The following is a 24,359-nucleotide window of genomic DNA, read 5'->3' as shown; positions in this document are numbered from 1 at the left end:
CATGGTTGGGTCATATTGACCCGAACAGTACATTTGTGTAGTTGAATCGAACGGGACAGCAGGGTTAAAAACAGCTATTGAACGAAGTTATGAAAAATTACTAGGGCGGTCTGATAAGTATTTAGCCTGCAAAAGAAAAACGAACATTTTAGAAAAGTGTCATTTATTTCTCAACATAGTCTACTTTAAGCTCGATATACTTGACCCAGCAATGCTCCAACTTCTTTAACCCATCTGAAAAAATACATTTTCTCAAAATCTGCAAAGTAGACTTATTGGCGATAATCTCCTGTTTTGACTTAAATTTCTTCCGGCGAGTGCGTTTTTTAAGTTTGGAAACAAAAGGAAGTCACACGGGCTCAAATCTAGTAATTATGGTGGAGAATTTCAGAAAATAGTGGTCATCGCCCTTTCGGTAGATGAGACAGTCTTCGCCTCCTTCGGAACACGTTCGCTGGGTGCCACCACTGTTTCGAATGTTTCTGGGTCGCTGGTATGTACCAATGGATTCATGTTTCGTTAAAGGTTACGAAACAACGTAAATACACTGCCCTGAAGTGATCTTACGGTTAAACTTCTTGTATGAAGTGAGCAAACGCGGCAATTATCGCGCCGACAGTTTTCTTATTCCCAAAATTTCACGCAGAACATACTCTCTTTTTTTAAATATCTAATGTCTCAGCTATCTCGCGTACCTTCAGTTGGACTTGGTGGACTTTTGTCACGTTATCCTTCGTGGTAGCCGATTTCAAGCCACCTGGGCGTGGCTCATCAAAAACCAACATGCAACCACCTTGAACCTCATTAAAACAATTTTTGAGAGTTGTCATCGAAGGAAAATAGTCACCGTATACAATATCCAAGCGCTCATTGATTTCGCTGCCCGATTTCGCTTGCAAAAACAACAATCGAATCATTGTTCAATATTGCTCCTTTTCTTTTTTCTAAAATCCACTCTGAGATAGCGCGTCACACACGATTGAAACAAATCTAAGAGTTTTATTTGGCTGAAATTTTTACATTGACCGTCAACGAGAATGTATTATACGATAGTAGTTTCCTCTTACGATAGTGGCGCCATCGGGTGGTGAGGCTAAGTACTTATCGGACCGCCTACTTATATGGATAATGCGGTAGTAACAATGATTTCATCCATCTGCGGCACTCAAGAAGTAGGCCGAGTAAGAAAAGTTTCTCAAAATCTCAAACGAAACATACTTGTTTTTAGACCAAAATTGTTCGCCAAATATAACACAATTATGGGAGAAACTGATCAAATGAATCAGAATATAAGTTTCTACCGGATCAGTATTTTGTTATATTTCATTGATGAAGTGGCACAATCATTTCAATATAATTGATAATCAATTTCAAAATCGACATAATCACTACTCACAAAAAAAAATAGAATATAAGAGAACTTACTATCGCATTTGTCACTCAGTGTGAAAATACGTTCCTAAGGTAAGATTTATGTTACATATTATTGTTTTTTATTATTAATTTGAAACTGTATATTTTGTAAAAATATTTTAAGATCTTGATAAAACACTTTCAGTATAATCATTTACATTTAAATAATATTACTTTTTTCATTATTTTTTTTTACAATTTTTAATTTGGGAAACATTTAGTTAAGTCAAAAAATTGTGAAATACAGTAAATTCTTTATTATTGGCCACTTTGTCAAAGCCGCACTCCTAACTAATTTTCAGAACATAATAAACCAATTTAGAGACGTAACCACACACTTGTGTGCAGGACGTAACGCGATGCCGTTGTTAAGCAGGACAAGACCTACAAAAGGTAGCAGCGCCATTAAAAAAGAAGATTACCATAACGATTTCCGTAATTTCAAAATAACACTACCGCAGATATAAACCGCAGAATTTGCACCACTAACAGATGCTATTTTGGGCCCAACCTTCTTCTTAAATCCACAATTATATTGAGAAATACAAAAATAAAACTGTACAAAACAATAATACGCCCAGTCCTAACACACGGTTCAAACACCTGGACTCTAACAAAAAATAATCAAAACATGTTAGGACGTTTCGAAAGAAAAGTACTAGAGCGAATTTATGGAACAATGAATGACAATGGAGTGTGGAGAAGACAATACAACTTAGAACTTTATAGAATATACCAGGAACCTGATATCGTAAAACCTATTAAGATAGGACATCTGAGGTGGATAGAGCATGTAATACGGGTGGAACAAAATGACCCAGCTAGAAAAACGCTCCTCGATAGACCCATTGGTCAGAGAAGAAGAGGAAGACCTCGAATAAGGTTCCTTGATAACATTGATGAAGACATGAGAAATACGGAAATACGTGCTTGGCGGAGAAAGGCGATGGATAAGGATGACTGGAGAGAAAATCTTGAGGAGGCTAGGACCCACGTAGAGTTTTAAAGCCAGAATGATGATATTGACTTTTGGTTCTTAAAAGTGTCCCTATTTAGACTTAGCAACAAGATCGTAGAAGTGGTAATATTGCTTGTCAAAAAAATAAATAAGCAAGTGAAACTGACGAGCAACGCAAAGCGCGAAACAAATATAAACGGGATCGAAATCAATAACTTGACAATATTGCATTTAATCCCCATCAAGCAGCATTCAATTCTAACGTGGCAATTGTTATCGGTCTGACTGTCTAAACGTTATCTGTGTACATAACAAGGCATTTAAGTTTAAATTTAAAACCACTGGATTGTGTTTCGCCAGTGACCAAGACAAATTGAGGCTATTGATTTTATTCATTGTTTGACTCATACAGCTAAGATAGAACAACATTTCTCTGATCAGCTAGTTATTAATAATTATGGAAATATCCGTATTGTGTAACTTTTTTTATATCCCCAGAAATCAGGAATAAATCGCAAGCAACTGACACATGTACTTAAATTAGTTATGTCGTTGAACTGTGCGTCCATTGAAATTATTATGTTGGTGTCTCTAAAGAAAAACGTGTGAGTATTAAAAATAAATTGTGAAAGTGAAAGGTTCAGTACAAGCTCTATAAAACTGAATAAAGGGTTTGACGGAAAGACGCAAGTAAACGTAATTCACAGTAGAGAAACCAATAAAAACTGCTGCAATCTTGCTACTATCCAGTATTGGGTCGGTCCAGGATAAATTCCTATAGGCTACAACTTAGTACTGGAAATGCTGCTTACCATTTTCGGTCAACACACGCAATGTTTAGCGTTAACAGGGGTACCTCGTATAGGACGTGGTTCTTTATCACGTATTACAGTCTTGATTAGACAGAGGCTGATGCTCCATTTGGATGAGCTATACTCGATTGTGAGATCCAGTGTTTAATCAACCAAACACAAAGTTAGTGTCTGTTTTTATATATGAAAAAAAAAATGTTTTTACAATATTATAGTATCTGAAAATGTCATTTTTAGGTACCTAAAAATGAGGTTTCTTGTTCTCCTTGTAACATTGGCTGTAGCTGCAAATGCTCTAACTAGCCACGAAAAATGGTCCCAATTCAAGGTGAGTTATTGTTGAATAATATAAAGTTTGAAATTATTAGAACTTATTAAAAACCAAATTATTTTACTATTATATTATAGTATGTCTTTTTGCTAATCGTTTTATAGAATCTCCTGTTGAATACCCAATTAAATATGCTGTATAAAAAAAGTTGGTATACTCAGTTCGCTTATACCAGTTTCAACTCTCTAGCGAATTAGGTAATTATTTTTTACTCTAAGTGTTAAATTTTTACTGACTTGCAGTTACTGGAAATTACTATACAACCACTTATACGTGCTCATGCTCAACATTTAACCAAAAAAATATTTACATACAATTTATGAACAAAATAAAACTAACTATTCCTGTTTTTTTTTTTAATTAAAGTAGTCTGAAACAGTAAGTTTGTTATAGTTATTACCACTGGACAGGAAGGTAGAGTAAATAAAGAAAAACATAACTTTATAATATCTTTTACATAAATTGTTAAATTTGTTTGCATACTTAATCATTTTAATTTTAGGCTGACCATTCAAAGAAATACGAACATCTTAGAGAAGAGCAAGTTCGTTTCCAGATTTTCTCTGACAATCTCCGCAAAATTGAAGAACACAATAAAAGATACGAAAGTGGTGAAGTGTCCTACTTCTTGGCTGTTAATCAGTTCGCAGATATGACTCCAGAGGAATTCAAGGTTATGCTCGATTCTCAAATCGTTCACATGCCTAAACCAAACATTACATCTCGCTTTGTGGTTGATTCTCAATCGGTTGTTCCAGAATCAATTGACTGGAGAGAAAAAGGAGCAGTTACTCCCGTAAGGGACCAAGGGGATTGTGGATCAAGCTTTGCCTTTACTGCGGTGAGTTAAAATTTAGATGAACGACGAACCAACACCAGTTTAATCAAAGTTTTGGCCAGATGATCTAAATAAGGTCCATGTTTTTTAATAATTCCAGTATTAGTTTTATATACTCTATCTGAATTAATAGCAGCAACGTCCAAAACCGTCAAAAACTCCAAGTGGTCAGCTGCAGCAAAATCTGGAAACAGATTCTTCTTCTTATTGCGCCGTCTTTTTTCGAAGATTAGTGATCCAATTGGCACTTGTAGCACTCTGAGATAGCGCGAAGATTTGTGTGAATGAGCGGTCGAACCATCTCCTCAGGTCTTTCAGACACGAGTTCTGGCGTCTTCCAACTGATATTTTGCCTTGCACTTTCCTTCCAATATGATTTGAATAATTCCAAAATTATCTTAATTTATTAACCATATTGACTACTCCTTTTGTTAGCTTGTAAAACGTAATAATCTAATGTATTACCAGTTTACCAGACTTCTTATCGATGTAGTAATCGGAGTAAAATGTAAACAACATAAGTACGTTATTTTGAGAATTTGGTTTATACGATAGCAACAAAATATCCTTCTGGAAACCAAAACATGCTACTAGGTGCAGGCCGTTTCTCTTGTATTAATTCTGCTGGAATTTTTATCTTGTTTTTCCTCAAGGATCCAAGAGTGTAGTTTTTCTACCAATTAATGCTTTCGCTAACGGCTCTGTCGTGAAATAATTGTACACGTTTCTACCAGTAATATAGGGATATGATATATGCTTAACAATAACAAATGAAGAGTCTAGATGACAAGGACAATCCGTATATTTTCCTACATATATTTCCATATTTCAGGTATAAAACGGTCTCGAATCTATAACTTAACAGATATAACTGCAACGTTCAAGGTCACTTCATCGATAAAGGGAGGAGCCAATAATCAGTTGTATGCAAGCACCCGAAGCGTAAACCATCCATATACTTAACATTGAACATAAATTTTAGTGCGTTTGCTACGTTGTCAGATAACTTCGTAATTCGTGAAATAGTTATTGTTTGTTGAATTTTCATATTAAAAAATTAAGAGGTTCTAAGAGAATCTATTTTATAAGCTTATTTCCACAACCATTGGAAACAATTTATTTTAACTAAATATCGCAATTCTCAATATGAAACAAATTTAGCTTTCCAATTTAATAGACTTCTATTCATTCAGTTCATTTTAATGATTATGACTAATAACTTCAGCAAATAACATATTTTATCAATTACCTACAACATTTTAACTACTTTTAGTGCTCTGCTAATAAATATAATTATAACTCATTACAGTAATTATGGAGTATTAATATTACAGTTCAATGCCTCTAAAATAATATTCGATTAGGCAACACCGCATCAACCAACATCTGTCGTGTCTGGTCGTGTCAAATCGTCACCGTTGCTGTTAAATCTGTATAGCTCTACTAAGTTATAATATATTCTAATGTCATATTTGGCAGGTTTGTTAGCAATACATATATTGCCAAAATGTGCAACGTCCTCTGAAACTTTCTATCCTTTCATTTACCGTACAATACTCTTCAACTTGGAAATTTTCTTGACATCTGGACACAAAATGTTGACATATTTCCCTAATAGCAGCCAAATGTCAAACCCTTTTCTTTCGTTTTTGTCATTGGCATTACATTGACACTGTCGTATCTTTCTTTTTTTTTATCTTCAGATTGATTACAAATCTTTTGTTTATACGACTATTTACTTACTTACTTGTTAGTCTATACCTTTTTATATTTTAGGCTGGTTCTCTTGAGGGACAACGATATATAAAGGAAAATAAATTAGAAGCCCTTAGTATTCAACAGCTAGTAGATTGTTCTAAAGATTACGATAATCTTGGTTGTACTGGTGGTTATCCTCTTTGGGCATATAACTACATCAAAGATAATGGTCTCTGTCTAGATTCTGATTACGAGTATGAAGGAAAAGATGGACAATGTAAGCAATGTGAACCGGTTGTTAAAAATATCAAAGGATATCAATCTATCGATCAAACTGAAGAAGCACTTAAGGAAGCTGTAGGTAAGTTCCTGATAAGCCCTTTTTTATAAGGCTAGCTATAATTTTTTATATGACATTATTTTATATATTTTTGCTTTACAAATTCATAGATATATTTCTGTTTCTTCTAACACTTCTGCTCATTCAACGGTATTTACCTTATTCGAACTACCAAGGTTACCTTAATATTATTGTTATTTCTAAGACTATATTTGTGTTTGTCTACACAGTAATTAAACCAGTCTTGCAAACCACTGACAAAAATCAATTGAGAATATTTAAGAGCAAATATTGAGAAAGATATTTGTATTTGGACCAACCCATTGTAGCGATGATTCGCGGAGAATAAAAATATACTATGAGCTTGATGAATTAATGCAGATCGTCAATATCGTTAGATTTGTAAAATCACAAAGACTGAAATAGTTTGGCCAGTGGCAAAAATATCAGTAAAAGGCAAATAAGAGGATATCTAATATGGGGTAGGCAAAAGAGCAGTCCGGATATCAGCAAACACCTGCCGGCGTATGTGGCACCTGGGATTATGTGCATACACATGGCTTATCAAATGTTGCATAAGTGGTGCCTATCTACTAATGTCCGATAATCGAGCTGTAAATAAAATCCAGAGATGAAATCACTAAGTAAATAGCGCATATTTCTAAAGTTTTTGGAAAAAATAAATATGTATCTTCTAATTGTAAATTAAGTGTGGATTTGTATTCTATAAATGTATTTTTATAGAACAGAAAGAGACGTGTGATCTTCGATGACATGTAAATTTATTCTTGCATGTGCAATAAGTCTTTGGACTGTTTCTAAGTCGAGCTTACGAAATTTTTGCAAAATTATTCTCCTTAGCTGATCTTTATTTTGACCTTCCCAGCCGTTATTATACACAATTCAACTTGACACAGCCCAAAACTCTTCTTTAGGCCTCGCCTGAGGCACATTAGGAAGGTTGTCGCACTTGGAAACAAAATTTATATTTTGGGCAGTTAACCAATATGTCGTTCTCTTAGCGTAATGGTATAATGCGTAGGGTTATAATATATAACGGATGGATGTCCTTGACGAGATCAGTTATTTACCCACCACCGGTATACAATATGAAATAAAGGTTAATAAGGGAATAAGGCGGCCGATAAGACACACGGAAATTTTTCAACAAATCCACGTACCTATCTAAGGTCAGAAAGATCAATGAAGAAGAGATTTCTGACCTTGGCCAACTGAGAAGAGCACACGAATTCTTCAAAAAGCCAGGGCAGTCTCGAGCTAATCAATTAAGAATATTTAAGCGCAAATATTGAGAAAGATATTTGAATTTGGACCAATCAGCTAGATGAATGAATGCAGAGTGTAGATATCGTTAGATTTGTAAAGTCACAAAGACTGAAATAGTTTGGCCACTGGCAAAGATATCAGTAGAAGACAAATAAGAAGATATCTGATATGGGGTAGGCAAAAGAGCAGTCCGTATGCAAGGAAACACCTGCCGGCATATGTGGCACCTTTCATTATGTGCATACACCTGGCTTATTAAATGTTGCACCTGTTATTTTGTGCGTATAGAGGGCTTACTAAATGTCGCAGCTGTCATTATGTGCATACACATGGCTTACAAAATGTTGCACAAGTGGTAGCTATTCTACTAATGTCCGATAATCGGGCTTTAAATGAAGTCCAGAGATGGAAACAATAAGTAAATAACGCATGTTTCTAAAGTTTTCAAAGGTTTTGACTGATATCTGCTTGGTTCCATGGTAGTTAGTTGCAAAGTTCACGATTCTATTGTTTTTTCCATTTGAAAATACGTGTTTGTGTTGGAGTACCTGTTATTAAAGTCTCTCCTTTAAGAACTTTACCTTCGGCTAAAGTCTTAGGAAAATCCTTTCTATTATTGTGAATTGTTCCACCCTCTAAAGTATTTTCAAGTCACAGTTTTTCCAGTAAAGATATTAGATGTGTAGAAATTATTAAAAAATATAATTTTAATTTTGCCACAGTGTGGCTTTGTTAATGACAACACAACACGCTCTCCTAATCCATGGCATCCAAATTCATGTTCAGTTTTTCGTTCTTGCCTTGATACACATCAAAATTTGAAATATACCATTTTTGGTCAGCTAAGCACCAGATTTTATATTCTAGTTTTATAGGCTTCCTGGGGATTATATTATTTTAGAGTCGACCTACCCTTGAAAAGTATCATACTTTTATCAACGGTGAGCCTTTTTGTTGTTTTGTAGAGAGTTTGAAAATTCTGATTGAGTTTTTCCATAACTGGGCGTAATTTGTATAGCTTGCTCCTGTTGTTTTTTTTTGAAATTTCTAAGTTATTGTTGCAATGAATATTTGTCAAAATTTTCCTCAAAGCAATTATGTGACATTTCGTTAGTAACTAGAGAAACGCCTAAATTGGAACTTTCATTCCAGTAATGTTTCCAGTTCGGCAGTTGGTGATAGGCCATAAAGAAATTGATACCAATGAAACTGGAAGTTTTTTTTCAAGAGATCCAATCGTTTATTTCTCTGGATAGCGTACAAATTACTTTGGTAAGTGATATCGCCTATAATGGAGCCAAAAACTTTTATAGAAACGCTGGTAGGTGTTTCAGGAGTATCAAAGAATTCCTCGACCACACCTTTCGGCTCTGGATAATCGGATATTTGGTTTTAATACTACATTTCTTCCATCTACGAGCAGGTTGTCTTGAACTTCATTATTAGCAGACTCTTCTGCTTAAGCTTTTGATAAACACAGCTTTCTGTTTATATTCTCAGTGTTGTGCTTAAAATATTTTCTTGAAGTACACGCTTATATCGATGCTGCGGTGATAGTGACTGATTCGCTTGAAATGGTTGAAGGGAGTCCAATATCTTTGTAACGACTATTTTGCTTACCACAGGGTAAGAATATGGGGGACAAGATTGGGCAAACAAAATAATCGGAACTAGTGCGTACGACACTCAGTTGGTTGTTGGAGAGCTGGGTCGTGGATAAGTTGAAGATATGGGGATTGGATTGGGCAACTACAAAAAAAAAAAAGAAATAAAGATATAAAATGTACTTATACAAATCTCTTGGGGCAAACAGAATGAAAATAAACCGGAAACACCTCAAGAAATTTAATATAGGGCGTCACTTGAGGTGTCTAATTATACCTATTACAACCACTAGTTGTAACTAGGAAAATAATTATGGAACATCAAAAATATAGAAAAAAATATCTTTTTCAAATAAAACTCAAAATAGATCAGAGAAACAAATTAAACGTTTATTTTTGTCTTAAACAAACAGTTATCAAAAATACAGATTTTACAAGAACATATTATACAACATAATCCAAATTAATAAAAACTTACATGTTCTTCGTTTACATAAGAGATTGCTACAAAAATTTTAAATGGTTTCTAGGTTATAATATGGCCAATTTAGATTATCAAAATTTTATGGATATCCTTTTTATGAAAAATATTATTGAATTTAATCTTACATATGGAATATCTTTTATATAAAATAATCAAATTAAAATTGTCTTATAACAACAATGGATTAAAGCGAAATGTCATATGTCAACATAACAACTTAAGACAGAATAAAATATGACATTGTTTAGTTACGACAAAAATAATTTAAAACTTTAATTACTACAAATTCTTTAATTTTAATGAAAGCAAATTATTTAAAATGTTTTTATAAATTGGGAGAATTAATATATTAAATTGTTACCTTAATTCACATAATCACTTAACTTTGTAAAGGAAAAACTTGCTACATCTCTGGGAAGCTACTTGGACAGATTTTCAAAATGGAAAACAGGAAACCATTTCCGTACTCAGGCAGGAACGATTGAAACAGGAACTTGGTGGAGGAATCAAGCTGTCGACGGGGACATTCTATATAATACTTTTCAAAAATTTCCTGTACCTGTTCAAATCTTCCAGTGACCACTCTGACAGAACTGCCTATGCAAAGAGTATCATCACGTCCACTGATATGAGAACATTACAAAAAAGTTGAATCGCTTGTTCGATTCAAAAATTGCCCCAGATTTTACATTTCAAATCTTTTGTTAGACTTCCTTAGCTCGACTCACATTGTAGCACGTCTGCCCTGCTTGGAACTTAAATGTCGACTCCTATTTGCGTTAAATTTTACAAATTCCCACGCCATAAAATAACTCTCCCCTTGTGTTTACAAAACTTAAACAAGACAAATATACCTCGGACACTCGTTCTAAGTGACAAAAACAACTTTTTAAATATTCCAGTTTATTGCGTTTTAACGACGAAAGACAAATAAAAACTCTTTTTTATATTAGGGGGGCATCATGAAATATCCTCTAGGCGACAAAAACTTGTTGAAATAGATATAACATATTACAAATTAACAAAATAGCACGTAGTTTTTAAACCGGAGTTCTACCTGACTTTGTAACAAAAGGTTATAGGATTTGAAAGTACACATAGACAAAAAATATATCCAGCGTTATTACGCATTAAGGATTTTCGTAAAAGACAAACACAGATGTTATGGCAATCTTTATGCGTACTGACGAGATAACGAACAGGGACGTATTATAAAATTTAAAACGCTACATCTTGTATAACAATATCGTGATTCTCATAATTATTACCGTCGAATTTATTTTCAAATGTATTTGGATATAAAGACTGAAACCCTGTGGCATTATCGTTATTATTTACTTTACTTGAAATGATCGGAGACATTCTAATATCTTGTAAAATAATTTCGATAAAGCTTGTACTGGATTAGGCGCATTATACTAAACTTTAATTTTTTTAGGAACTGCTGGCCCTGTATCAGTTGCGATTTGTGCTAATTTCAATTGGCAATTGTACGGAGGAGGTATCTTTGATCACTCCCTTTGCTCAAGTGATGTTTTAAATCATACAGTTCTAACAGTCGGATATGCCGAAGAAAATGGTAAAGAATTTTGGATTCTTAAGAACTCATGGGGAACATCATGGGGAGAAGACGGTTATATTAGATTAGTTCGTGGTAAAGCACAATGTGGTATTGACCAATTGGCTAATTATCCCCTACTTTAATTTATATAAATAAAGGAAAATAAAAAGTATAAATTTGAGAATTATTTGCATTTTTTTTATTTCTTTAACAAGGAAATATAAAATATCAGTAAGTATTTACTTTTGTAATTTACGATTGTACATAAAGTTTGGGTTTGACTTTTTTAATTCAACTTTTGTTGGTCTATAGCTTCATTTTAAAGAAATCAAGAGAAAAATACCTATTTACCTATACCTATCAAAAAATTTAACATGAAATTATCTACCTTTCATATTATAGAACGGTTACACCCATTATATGTGCTGAGTCGATTTGAATACCTCCATGCAGCGGCGAAGTCCACAAAATATTCTCCACCTAATAATATTGCTGACATAAGTTATGGAGTTATGGATTTTGAGACCGAAAGCAAACAGTAGACAAGTATATTTCATTATAAAGCTAAATATCAGCAATGCTACATCTATAGGAATCGAAGCAGCAAATTTTCTACTTACTAAGATGAAACTGTTTTCTGATCGTCAAGAGCTGTGCAGATTAACGTTTTAAAAAGAGGGACAATTCTAGCTGAACTCAGTCAAGGTGATATATAGGGTAGGATAACAAAAAATAAAAAGACGTCACTCTGAGATAGCGCGTAATATCTACAGGCTCCATAAAACCAACTATTCTACAAACAGTTGTTTCAGATTAAAAAAGATACTTGAAAAAATAAGAAAACTCCTTAAAATATATCTTATCAAAGATAATGCACTTGCGCCCTTTCCTAATTTGCCTCCAAAAAATAATTTTCTTTATAGTTGTAGGAAGTAACATTTGCGGTGAGCTTTTTTTATAATAAATTTACCATTTTATGTTTAATATACATAATAAATAAAGTTATTTATTATTAGTAATGCTTTTAGATGTTTATACCGTTTGTTTAGATTATATCAAAAACTTGTTTTTGGCACTTTAGTCCTTTCTAATTTCCGCTCTGCAGTTACAAATTACGGTATGACCGTATACCATCAGAGATGTCACATTAATTTGAATTTAACACCAAAATATGTTTAATAAACTTAATAGAGAAAATCAAATAAACAAAACACAATTGAACAAACAAACAAAATATTACAGACTTTGTAAATTAAATTATTTAAAATTAGTCAGCTGAGTCCCAGATGAAACAATAGGCTAGCAGTATAATGGGTATGGAAGAATTTTAAGATAAAGTACAGCTCGAACGAGAACAACAGGTAGGGTTTTGAAGACGTAACAATATGCGCTCTTCCCAAAAGTAGTAAGAGTAGGTGATGTGAACGATACTTAAAAAAACAATATGCTAATCCAAGAAGATACGTTTTATACTCTCTTGTATACAGAAATATATACGTCTAAGGAAGGAAACGACGACGAAATGTGGGAAGACGAAGTGAACTGAAGAAAAACAAAGAAGAAAAAGAACGAAAGTTGCTGCTTCCGAAGCGATGGAGACGAAGCGATAACACAAACAGATAGCGGTAGTACAAACGCTAAAGGTAAAGCGGGAAATAAAAAATTCTTCCAGAATTCTTAAATGACTCTCAAGATTCAAAAGAAATTACGACGACATATAAGTTGCCAGGCAAACTAGAGACTTAAAATCAAACTGCTAGTGATGATCTGAACAAACGAGAAAAAATAAACTAATTTTGTAGATCTTATATTCAGAAAAACGAGAGTTTGACACTCAGACTTCATATAACCAGTCTTAAAACGCCAAAAAACTCATATCCAAGAACAAAGTTAAAAAATAATTAATTGGTAAAAATTGTAGACCCAGAAAATGAGTAAAAATTACATCAAGATTATTTTGTTTTTAATAATTTCATAAATAATATAAAAATTCCAGAAACATACATTTTAGTAAGTCTTATTGTGGTATCTCTATATAAGAATATTCCTTCTTGTTTAATTCTAAACAGTACAGAAAAACAATGGAAAGAGATCCATTCACATTGTACATTGAATTTAGATACATTGAAATAAATATTATATTTCATTTTTAAAAGCAATACATGTGGCATAATACAAACAAACATCAGACATTCCCATGGAAAGCTTAATGTCACCAATCATTTGAAATTATGCTCTTCATGATCTCATTGAGTAATGTTTAAAAATAATACCTTTTCGTATTCCATTTGTTAAACGTTTTGTAGATGATTTAAACCTATGCTATAATTGCATCGTTTAAACCCTGAATATCCTCTAATTTAAATGTACACAGCGGCCCTCGAAAACTACCCGTTTTCTCAATTGCAATTTGCGTTTTCTCATAAGAAATTACACAATATATAAGTAGTATATTTATTTGTGCTTCTCTATAGAAAAATTGACCAGGAGTTGTCGTACAGTGTAGCCAATTCTTGTTCACAAGTAGTAATTATGGTCATACAAAACCTGTATTCTTCCACGCGGCGAATATTACCGTCTTAAAAATACCAAAAAACATGATTTTTTCAATAGTACAAATTAAGCACAAAATTGTAATTAAATAAATTTTATTTATATGTTCCGTTTCGTTACATATTTAAATTTATAAAATAAAAATCGATGTTTTAAAACATTATTTTTCAATCGATTGGCAACTTTGGAATTAGCGACGAAACTCCGTTTCAATTCCGACCCACAGAAAGCCGTAAAACTAGTTTTTGCCGAGCAAGTGCCCATCAACAATTGTTCATTTACATTGGCATTTCTGAGGATAGTGCATGTGTTGCATTTTGTGAATATATTTTGTGCGATAAGTTTGTGTTACTGATAAAACGTGTTATTGATAATACGAGTGTTATAGTTTGTCGTTTTATAGTAAATTTTTAGTTATATTCTGTGATTATTTGGTTTGAGTTTTATTGGAGTTGGACGAAAAACCGAGTTGTTCCAAGAGAAGACAGCAAAATTCTAATGTTGATTCCAAAAATGTAAAGCGGCAAAAGAGACGGAAAATGTTAACGTCCGAAGAGAAGGTAATGATACGAAACGTTTATGAAGGAATTGTCGGCAGAAAAATGGCATTAAATGTTAGCCAAGCGGTCGACATTTGTAGCAGTTTAACAAAAGTATTAGTTAGTTGTATTTATCGTGTACTTAAAAATACATCTGAAAGTAAAAAGTAAGAAAAAGGTAAAACTAGAGGTAGGTAAAGCATTGTTTTGGATGACAAGACAAGGAATATTATACGTCGAAAAATTCATTCATTTTATTTTCGGAGTGAAATTCCAACACTAAAAAATATTTCTCACGAGCTCGAAAACGATGACTACTCTGAGATAGCGCGTGATATCTCGTGAGTCTTAATCAGGACCATGCGCGAAATGAACTTTCGATATGTAAAACTCAACAGAAAAAGTATGTTATTAGAAAAAAAATAAATTATTGTGTGTAGAAGAAAATATTTAGAAGAAATACGCAAAATTCGCAGCACTGGACGCAAAATATGTTATTTGGAACATGAAACGTGGATTAACGAAGTTCATACAGTTGGAAAAGTTTGGCAAGATTTAAATGTCAAAAGTAAACCCGAAGCATTTATAGAAGGCTGGTCTCTAGGATTAAAAGCTCCATCAGGAAAGGGACGGCGTGTAATCATCACCGATATAGCAAGTGATACAGGGTTCCTTGATGATGGTTTTCTTCAATTTGAGTCGAAAAAAACGAGTGAGTCAATGGTGATTATGAAAGAAATTGAAATATGGTACCATTTCCTCGTCTATTAAAAGGTTGTGTTCGAATATACCAAATTTTAGAAATTTTATATTCATTATATGAAAGATAGGAGTAAGTTTAGCAAATTTATTATCTTTGTCTAATTGAGTATTATCAGACAAATAAATATTTTGTTTGATTGATCAAAATTTATTTCTAGACATAATTTCTCTCACAATGGCTTCTTCCTTATCTTCATCTTTCGAACAATACTATGCATTACTAATTAATGCCTACCTAATCAAGTATGTTAAAATGTCTCCGTTGTTATTTTTTATAGTACATTAAACGATCGTAGAATACCTCTATTAGATTTCTCCATCTTTCTCGAGCAATTAATATGTATTCATCGATAATTCTTTGCCTCAGCTCTCCATCACTTACTAGTTTAGTTTCATAAATTCTACTTTTAAAGCATCCCCAATAAAAATAATTTTTCGGGTTTAAATCGGGTGAACGAGGGGCCATTCAATGATAGGTACCTAATCTACCAGTCGTAAATCAAAATGAGGAGGAAGTTTGTCTTTTTGAACCCATATCTTAAAAAAATTGGTTAAAATTAAAATACGGCAAAATTGTTGTTATTTCATTATAAATTTTGCAAAGCTCAAACAACTTTCGATAAAGAAAGTATTACAAAACTGACTAGTTATATTATGTTATTAACCCTCCGTTCATCGGGTGACCATTCTGAAACACTTCCGGTCGGATGTGGTCTGTGAGGACCAAAATGAAATACCGCCGAGCAACCGCATACATGTTATTGCTAATTTTACATCAACGTGTTTAAACAAATTAGTTACTATACAATGTTATTACAGAAACAATTTCAAATTTTTTAAGTTGTATTAGGTAAATTTTAAAAATGTTTACAATTTCAATGCATATTTTTTCAAATTGCGAACAGCGACTAAATAATGAAAAAAACAAAAAAAACATTTAAAACTTTAATTAGAAACAAACAAAGTACTACAAAAACATATATAAACTAAAAAACTTAAATTGTGAAACACAAACTACAGTGGTCAAACTTTGGTCCATACATAGCCAGGATTTGTAAATTTTGCAAAAAGCGAGTTTCTTGCAATATTTACAATTTTCTCTCTTGCCTGGCTGGGGCTCTGGTACAACGTCGACCTCAATGCCCTGAGAGTTTCAAGTTCGAAGCACGCACAGCTTTTGTCAAATGCGTATCAACTGCTCTCCGTCGTATTCTCATCCTGTACCAATTCCATACCTAGGTTTTTTTTGGAATAATCTTCGCGTTTTGGAAAATTCTCCATCTGGGTTGTTGCCTTCGTAAATTACAAATGCATTAATTGCTGCGAGATTAAGGAGATTATAAAACTACTACCATTGACCAACGTTTCGCATTTCTGGAAACATTATATGATGTCTACAACATCTGTTCCACTCTTTGTGGAATTATAAACAGTAATTATTTCTGGTTTTTTTTATCACCAGTATCTTCATCAATCCGATCATCTCTGTGCACAGTGGAAACAGCAATCACATTTTTTCCTTTCTTCGGTATATATGATACGGCAGTCATATCGTTGCTAAATGCAAAAACTGAAGAATATACATGCCTATTTTTAATTTGCGTTATTTCTGGCCAAGTAAAACAAGATTGCAAGAAAAATACAACTAAGAAGCAGTGCAAATATTGTTACACATTTGATCGGGTGGGGTCTGTCAGGACAAAACGGCCATGAAGCAGCTATTTAGAAATTTTAAAAACAGTTTTTGTATAAACAAAACAAATGGTATTAATTTCTAGGAAGGTACTGAAAAGGTAGAAATTTAAAAAAAATTTAATGAGAGAATTATCCAAAATTTTTATTTTGTCGTAGACTCACAGACCACATCCGATGAACGGAGGATTAAAAGTGCTGATACTGTTTTTAATTTTATTATGAATATGTATTGTTTGAATTAAAACTGTTTGTTAGATGATCATTTCGTATTTATTATATGCTAAATATCACCTCGTGTTAATGACACCGCAGTCATATGATTTTGCAGACAGTTCTTGTATTGTTATATTTCATATTACTGATCAAGTGGCAAGATAATGTTATTATAATGACAATCAATTTTAAAAAATGACGCTATCAATATATGATCAATAAAAATATAAGATATATTAGTAAAAAATTTTAAGATAGAACATAAGATAGTATAAAAGAATATAAATACATATGAGGAAACTGACTATTGTATCTATCAGTGTGACAAGAAGTGTTCAGGTATAACTAAATATTTTTTTATTAGTATTACTTGGTTGTATTGTGACAAATGTTTACAGTCTCTTAAATTACCAATACAATCTTACAATTTAGATTAATATGTTCTTTTCATTAATATATTCGATTTTTTCATTTGGTTTTTGTAATAATAAAACTAACGCCTGTCTTCACAGTCTGCTAAAGACACCTTTTTTATAATTTGTGATACATTCATATATTTTATTAAAAATTAATGAATAATTTATTAAAAAAGAATAAAAAACAATTTAAATTACAAATTCGTTAAAATTCGTATATAAATTATTAATAATTGTTTGATTAAATGTTTAGTTTAAAAAAGATCTCTTCTTTGTGTTTTCTTTTTTAAATCAAGACAAAGAATTATTTTTCAAGATATATTAATTCTTTTAATTTTTTAATATCTGAATTAAAATATTATATTTATTGTGAAATGAAATGACTGAATAAAATATTACAAACCAAATTAATTATAATATAGTTATGATCGTGGTTAAAAGTCTTTGTTGATTATATGGCAAACTAACTTTTTATTTCAAGAATTCTCTACTGCATCCTGTTTTTCGACGACTGTAATCTGCCCATCTCTTGCTCGTACTCTCAGTTGCTCTACACATGCCTGCTATCTTCTCTGCTTGTCAACGTCTCTCGCCGCAACAGTATCTCCAAAAGCTCCTGGACCAAACTTCGTATTTCACAGGAACCTTCTAAACTGGAGCTGGTTCCACATACACAAAACACCTTTCACAATTATTTTTTGACAAGAAATCTGCTAATTTTCACTGCGGGATATGCTTAATAACAAAACAGCTTGCTTCTTCCGACGTTCAAATCACAGTAATCTTCCTTTTCCCGAGCAAAACATGTCTTCCTTTACTTCAATCTATCCTTCTTATTTTCTCAAATCAGACACATACATTCTACATACCACGCCGTCCCTTTCGAGCAATCAAATTCTTCAACTTGTCAAACAGAAGCCAATGCTATTACATATCACACAACCTTGGTATTTCCAAACTTAACATAAATAAGATATTTTCTTTGTTTTCAAGTTTCTAGAGACAATATGAGAATATCGAAAACTCAAAGAAATAACGAGAATCTTCTAATAAACGGTACCAACGTCGAACAAGTGGACACATATACATATCTGGGAACAATGATTAACTCCACAGATGATTACATTCAGGAGATCAAAATCAGAATAGAAAAGGCTAAAGCAAAATTTCAACAAATGAGAAGAGTGCTATGTACGATTTAAAATTGGAACTAAGAGTTAGGTTGGCTAGGTGCTATGTTTTTTCGACTTTATTTTATAGAATGTAATCTTGGACCTTGAATGCGACATCAATGAAACTCTGAGATAGCGCGGTGAGCTGTAGATGTATAGAAGAATTCTGAATATATCGTGAACAGAACACGTCACAAACAAAGAGGTTCTGAGAAGGATGAATAAGGAAATAGAAATTTTAAATATAATTAAAACAAGAAAATTGGAATATCTCGGACATATTACACGTGGAGAGAAATACACCTTGCTCCAACTGATTATGCAGGGAAAGATCAAGGAAAGAGAACCATAGGGTGGCGTAGAATGTCATGGCTGCGCAATCTGAGAGAGTGGTACTGATGTACATCAAATGAACTTTTCAGAGCAGCCGTCTCAAAAGTCCGAATAGCTATGATGATTGCCGACCTCCGCCGCGGAGATGGCAATTGAAGAAGAAGAAGAAGAAGAGACACTAAAACTAATAGTACTTCTGTTATTGTATACTTATCCCTGACCACAAAACTTTCTAATTCTTTGTCCAAGTTCTTTGTAAACAAAATATTTAAACCTTATATTTTAAAATAATTGCTATCTTCGCAAATATTTAGACTCGCCTCAGAATTGGACTAACTGCTCATTCACGTACAACTGTTTAGGTAACTTTATCCGGGTGTATTAGGTATTTCATATTTTGTTTTAAATTTGTCGAATCTTAGAAAGCATTATAATCTGTTGGAATGTGTTGCTAGATATGGAAGATGATACTACAGGACAACCTAAAGTTGGATCTTGGACCTGATTTACATATAACTCTTTAGTAGCATGTCAGGCTCCAAAAATTTTTAAGCAAACTAATAAATGCTTTCAGTTCTCTGACCAAAAGAAGGAAAAGTCTTCCAATATTCTATATATTATGATTCGGCTTTTCTATTTATCTCCAATAGAATATCATCCATATTATCTTGCGAAAAAAATAATTCAAAAACTTCTTTATTGATGATAATGATGAAAAATTATATCTAATCAAACCTGTAAAACATTACATTTTCTTCTTCATATCTTTGTAGAAAGTGGAAATTTTGCCCACGAACTACCCTCTTTAGACATTTAAGTTGGATTTTTAGTATAATTTAATAATGAGTACTGATCTCACCTTGAAAAACTTCGTCTACTTCATCAATTTTTGTTACTAGTCTTTACTTGTCTTTTCGATATCACTTGAAGTATTTTCTAGTGCCAAGTCGTTAAAAAACTATTTTAATCATTTGTTTCTAATACCGCAAACAGTTCTTCATCAGTTACCTGTTTTGGAATTCGAAACTTCGGTGTTTTAGTCATTTTTAAAGCACGTACTTGACAATCACTACAAACTTAACTAAACAGACCAGAATTGAAGTCTCCAAGAGCTCTGACGTCTAGAAACGAGGAATCCCAGTCCCTTGAATAGTTTGGGGTTCATTAGTACTATATACTTACCGAGCGGGGGGTGCGGTTGAACCCCAAGGAATAAAACGGACATTCACTTGTTGCAATAAGCAGCAATCTATCAAAACTTTCTCATGCTAAATTACACACACACACACATATATTATATATATATATATATATATATATATATATATATATATAGATATATATATATATATATATATATATATATATATATATATATTTAAGAAATAGAGCCGAAAGGAATATTTTAGCTGCAATTATTTTGTAATTACCATAATTTTCATTGTATAAAATTATTTAATATAATTACCTTGATTTTTACTTTTTAGAAAATGAAGTTATTAATTCTACTTGCCGCATTGGCCGTAGCTACTAATGCTGTGTCAATCAACGAACAATGGGCTCGATTTAAGGTGAGTTATTTTTTGTACATATCAGCATTATCCATGCAAAATTGTTATGGACATTTGCATTTTGTTTAGGTATTTGTGTAAGTCAATGCCTTATTACTAAGTAAAGTCAGCTCGTATATTGACAACAAATTTGTATGAACCATTTACTGTGAATTATAAGTATTACTATTAACTCAGGCGTCAGGCTTAGTTAATGAGTTTATTGGTTTTTGTAAATAACAAAAAACTAGGAAATAGGTCGGTAGATTTTTTAAAAAGACAAGAATAATGTAAAAAGATTAACTAAAATAACTTGAGGACAAAAAATATTTTATTTGTAACATTATTTGTAAACGATTTAGCTGATTGGCGATATGTAGAGCACTAACTTGTACCTTTTTTTTCGTTCTTCAATTTTTTTCGAGTCATTTTACAATTACTTAAAAACAGAATGTATTTCTAATAAAATCATTATTTCATTATTTCTGATTAAAACCGAAAAGTGATAGAAATGGTGGTCGCTCAAACGATGGTAAGAACAACTTTACTGTAGTGTAATAAAAGTTCTGCGTTTTCGTGCAGTATCGCAAATGGTTAGAGACAAATTCAAGCACTGCACGGGAACATTAATTATGTTCTATAGTGCCTCGTTTTTCAAGCTAACCTTTAAATTTTGTTTGGCTTTGTTTTCATATACACCCTAAAACAGCATGTATCGCTGGAAAGAAACGAGCTGTTTATTTATTGTATGGTTGGTTTCTGACATATACTTTTTTGACAGTTTTTGGCAAACAATGTCATAAATTTTCATACAAGTGCTAAATTGTCAGAACATTTCTCTGCAACCTGGTTATTATATCATCAAATATCGATACATAAAAAAATGTATCTGAAATATGGCCTCTAACATCCTATGGTTCTCCCTGCTGTTTTCTTGAATCCAGCACACATTGGATTCATCAGTGTGCCTTCGGTGTAGCTGGGCATAAGTTCGAAGAACAGAGTGGGCGCCATGTCGGCTCGTCGGAAATAAGTCCTACCACCTTTGTATCCCACACGCTCTGCAGGGGGCTTCGACCGTGGCAGATAAAGAACTGTTAAGTCCAAAGTCCATCTTTGGTTACAGACTATTCAATGTATAGATTCGGTATCTCTCGTCTTGATAAGAAAATGCTATTTCTACGCGATTAAACAAAATAAAACACCAATTTTAGTCGCAGAAATTACTCAGCCTCAGAGTCTAGAAGTTCGCGCCAAGTCCCTAGAGTGCAAGTGACTCTAGGAGAGCCCGTAAGGGACTGACTTGCCTGACCTGTAAATCGCTTACATTGATATATGCATATCGTAGCGATATTAGGGGATATTTTTTTTTTTCGTCTTTATAGAGAGGGTCTGGAATCTTCAAAAGACATCTCAGTCCAGGACGCCGCCTGACTAACTTTAGTGCAGGATGCATTCTTCGTACTCCCGGTGATAGTTCCCGGTGGTACTTTAAAATGCCCTCTCGTCGCCGAGGTCTACGCCGATTGCCTACCTGCTAAACCAGACCCTCCTCTGTCATCCAGCGATCCGGAAGCGGATGGCCGCTGTAAGGCTGGCATCACTTCCGAATCACTACCGTTATTCATTCAGTCTCCATTCATACACATCCACACTCTAGTCACATTATTTAAAAACTAATATCTTACATGTACAATTCTGTGGCTAAAGGACTAGTTTCCAAGTCCCAACTCACCAAACACACACACACACACACACACACACTCTAGTCATCAGCAAGGAGGGCTCCCTGTCTCGTTCCAGGTAGCGCGTAGAAGACACTCATCGCTCCTAGTTCGGCTTCATTCCAGATGGGCATTTCCTCCTTCCCTCACAGTCTGACTCACGGATTCTAACTCATACAGTGTGACCCACTTCTCTAGCTTCACCTTTCAGCATCAGTCACTCTTACCTTTAGCGTTGGTCCAACAGTCTTTCTTCCTCTTCCTTTTTCTTGATTACTGCACGGATATAGCTGTGCTATTTCTAGTCCAAACTAATTTATTTTGAGATCAATTCTCTCAATCCTTTTAATTCACACCTATCTCTCCCTCCATTCTGTTCCTTTCCACTATCCATCTGCTGCAATCTAACATCGTATGTGTCACAGTGTCCGAGTATCTACAGTATAGGGATTCATCTGTATCAGCCTTTCCGATCCTATAGAGGTAGGCCCTAAACACCGTGTCCGTGAGCACCTGCGTCAGGAAATAATCCAGCAGGAAATAATCAGTGTGGCCACAGTCCACCCAATCTCTTATGTTCGGGATCAGCATTTTCGTCCACTGTGCCACATCTTCCGTGTTTTTCCATTCTTCTTGCCATCTTTCAACTGACCTGTCTCTTTCCTGTCTTCTCTCGGCCACAGTAAGGTTTGGACCTCTTCTCTCATAAAGTTTATTTCTTTCCACCGCCAAAACGTGCAACGGAACACATCCAGTGATGGTCCATAAGGCTGCCGCAGACACAGATTCTCAGAGGCTAGTTAACCGGATGTAGACTGAACGGCTTTAACGAGTTTGATTTCGCTCCAGAACAGGCTCCGTTTGGATTCTACTTGGCGTGTACCGAAAAAACAAAGTGTAGGTGGGGTTCGTCCATGTTTCTTGCATTCAGACAAACAAATAAATCAAACAAAAAATTAGAAAACATTTGTTTTCCTGGAAGGAAGATTTTACCCAGGAAGGTATCGTTTATTACAACTTTCGGCAAAAGTAACTAAAAATAGTTTATTCTTTTTGTTAATTCGGTAAAGCGTTTGTTGAGAATTACTGATTTATTCACTTAAATGGTACCAGTTGCAAACTAGGCTCATACCAGATAGTAGAAATAAACTTTCTAAAAGCATTGGTGTATTTAACTAAAAATTTGTAATTAAATGAGTTTTGTCACAACGTGCACGAAAACTCTTATACATAGATTATAAAATCTGTGGCATAATTGATTTTTTTTCTTTCAGGTTGACCACTTAAAGAAGTACGAACATCTTAGAGAAGAGCAAATTCGTTTCCAGATTTTCTCTCAAATCTGAACAAAATTGAAGAACACAATGCAAGATACAAAAAAGGTGAAGTATCCTACTACTTGGCTGTTAACCATTTCGCAGATATGACCCAAGGAATTTAAGGCTATGGTTGACTCTCAAATCGCTCACCATGCCTAAACCAAACGTTACATCCCGCTTTGCAGTTGATTCTCAATTGACTGTTCCAGAATCAATGGATTGGAGAAGCAAAGGGGCAGTTGCTCCTATTAGAGATCAAGGCAGTTGTGGGTCATGCTGGGCATTTAGTGCTGTAAGTTTATATGCAATGTTATATTTATTGTTTGACTTTATTGCGTCCCAATTTACTCCACTTGAATTATATTTTAATTGTAAGACTTTTAGCTGTGCCCACAGGTTTTGAGGAAATATGAGACGATTCTTATTTAAATCCCTTTAAGACTCTTAGGGTGTAGTCTGAGAAAACTATGAGGTGTTCTTATGAATGAATAATTTTTGTTTGTAACAATTCGAAACCTTAAAAATCTGAAGACAAATTGATTTATCATACAAGGTGATACAGTGTTTATAGAAGGTGGTTTTTTAATATTTTAATCTAAAAATACCATTAAGATATAAACACTGATTGAAAAATATTTTCAGCATATGATGGAACTATCAAAATGTTCAGTTGCAGTAATAAATAACGCTAGTTATTATTATACCATTAAATTCGTCTGCTAAATACTTCTTGGAAGAAACAGGATATCATTAAGTA

The 24,359-nt window shown here is 33.5% G+C and overlaps 1 protein-coding gene and 1 long non-coding RNA gene across 2 annotated transcripts; both read left to right on the top strand.

Moving 5' to 3' along the window:
- The first annotated feature begins 1,423 nt into the window (after window positions 1–1,423).
- LOC140431458 (cathepsin L-like proteinase) lies at window positions 1,424–11,513 on the top strand. The gene is made up of 5 exons (XM_072519384.1): window positions 1,424–1,464; window positions 3,421–3,511; window positions 4,017–4,355; window positions 6,129–6,411; window positions 11,204–11,513. Exons 2-5 carry the CDS (start codon window positions 3,431–3,433, stop codon window positions 11,467–11,469), a joined length of 969 nt encoding a protein of 322 aa, XP_072375485.1. The 5' UTR covers window positions 1,424–1,464; window positions 3,421–3,430; the 3' UTR covers window positions 11,470–11,513.
- Window positions 11,514–17,308: 5,795 nt separating this feature from the next.
- LOC140431459 (uncharacterized) lies at window positions 17,309–23,894 on the top strand. Its single transcript, XR_011949681.1, has 3 exons — window positions 17,309–17,427; window positions 20,497–20,580; window positions 23,558–23,894. It is a non-coding gene; the product is annotated as an uncharacterized lncRNA (long non-coding RNA).
- Window positions 23,895–24,359: the final 465 nt, after the last annotated feature.

The sequence above is a fragment of the Diabrotica undecimpunctata genome, unplaced genomic scaffold, assembly GCF_040954645.1.
Source record: "Diabrotica undecimpunctata isolate CICGRU unplaced genomic scaffold, icDiaUnde3 ctg00000981.1, whole genome shotgun sequence".
Classification (NCBI taxonomy): Eukaryota; Metazoa; Arthropoda; class Insecta; order Coleoptera; family Chrysomelidae; genus Diabrotica; species Diabrotica undecimpunctata.
The sequence above is the reverse complement of the archived record's forward strand: the minus strand, read 5'-3'. Positions and strand labels throughout refer to the sequence as shown.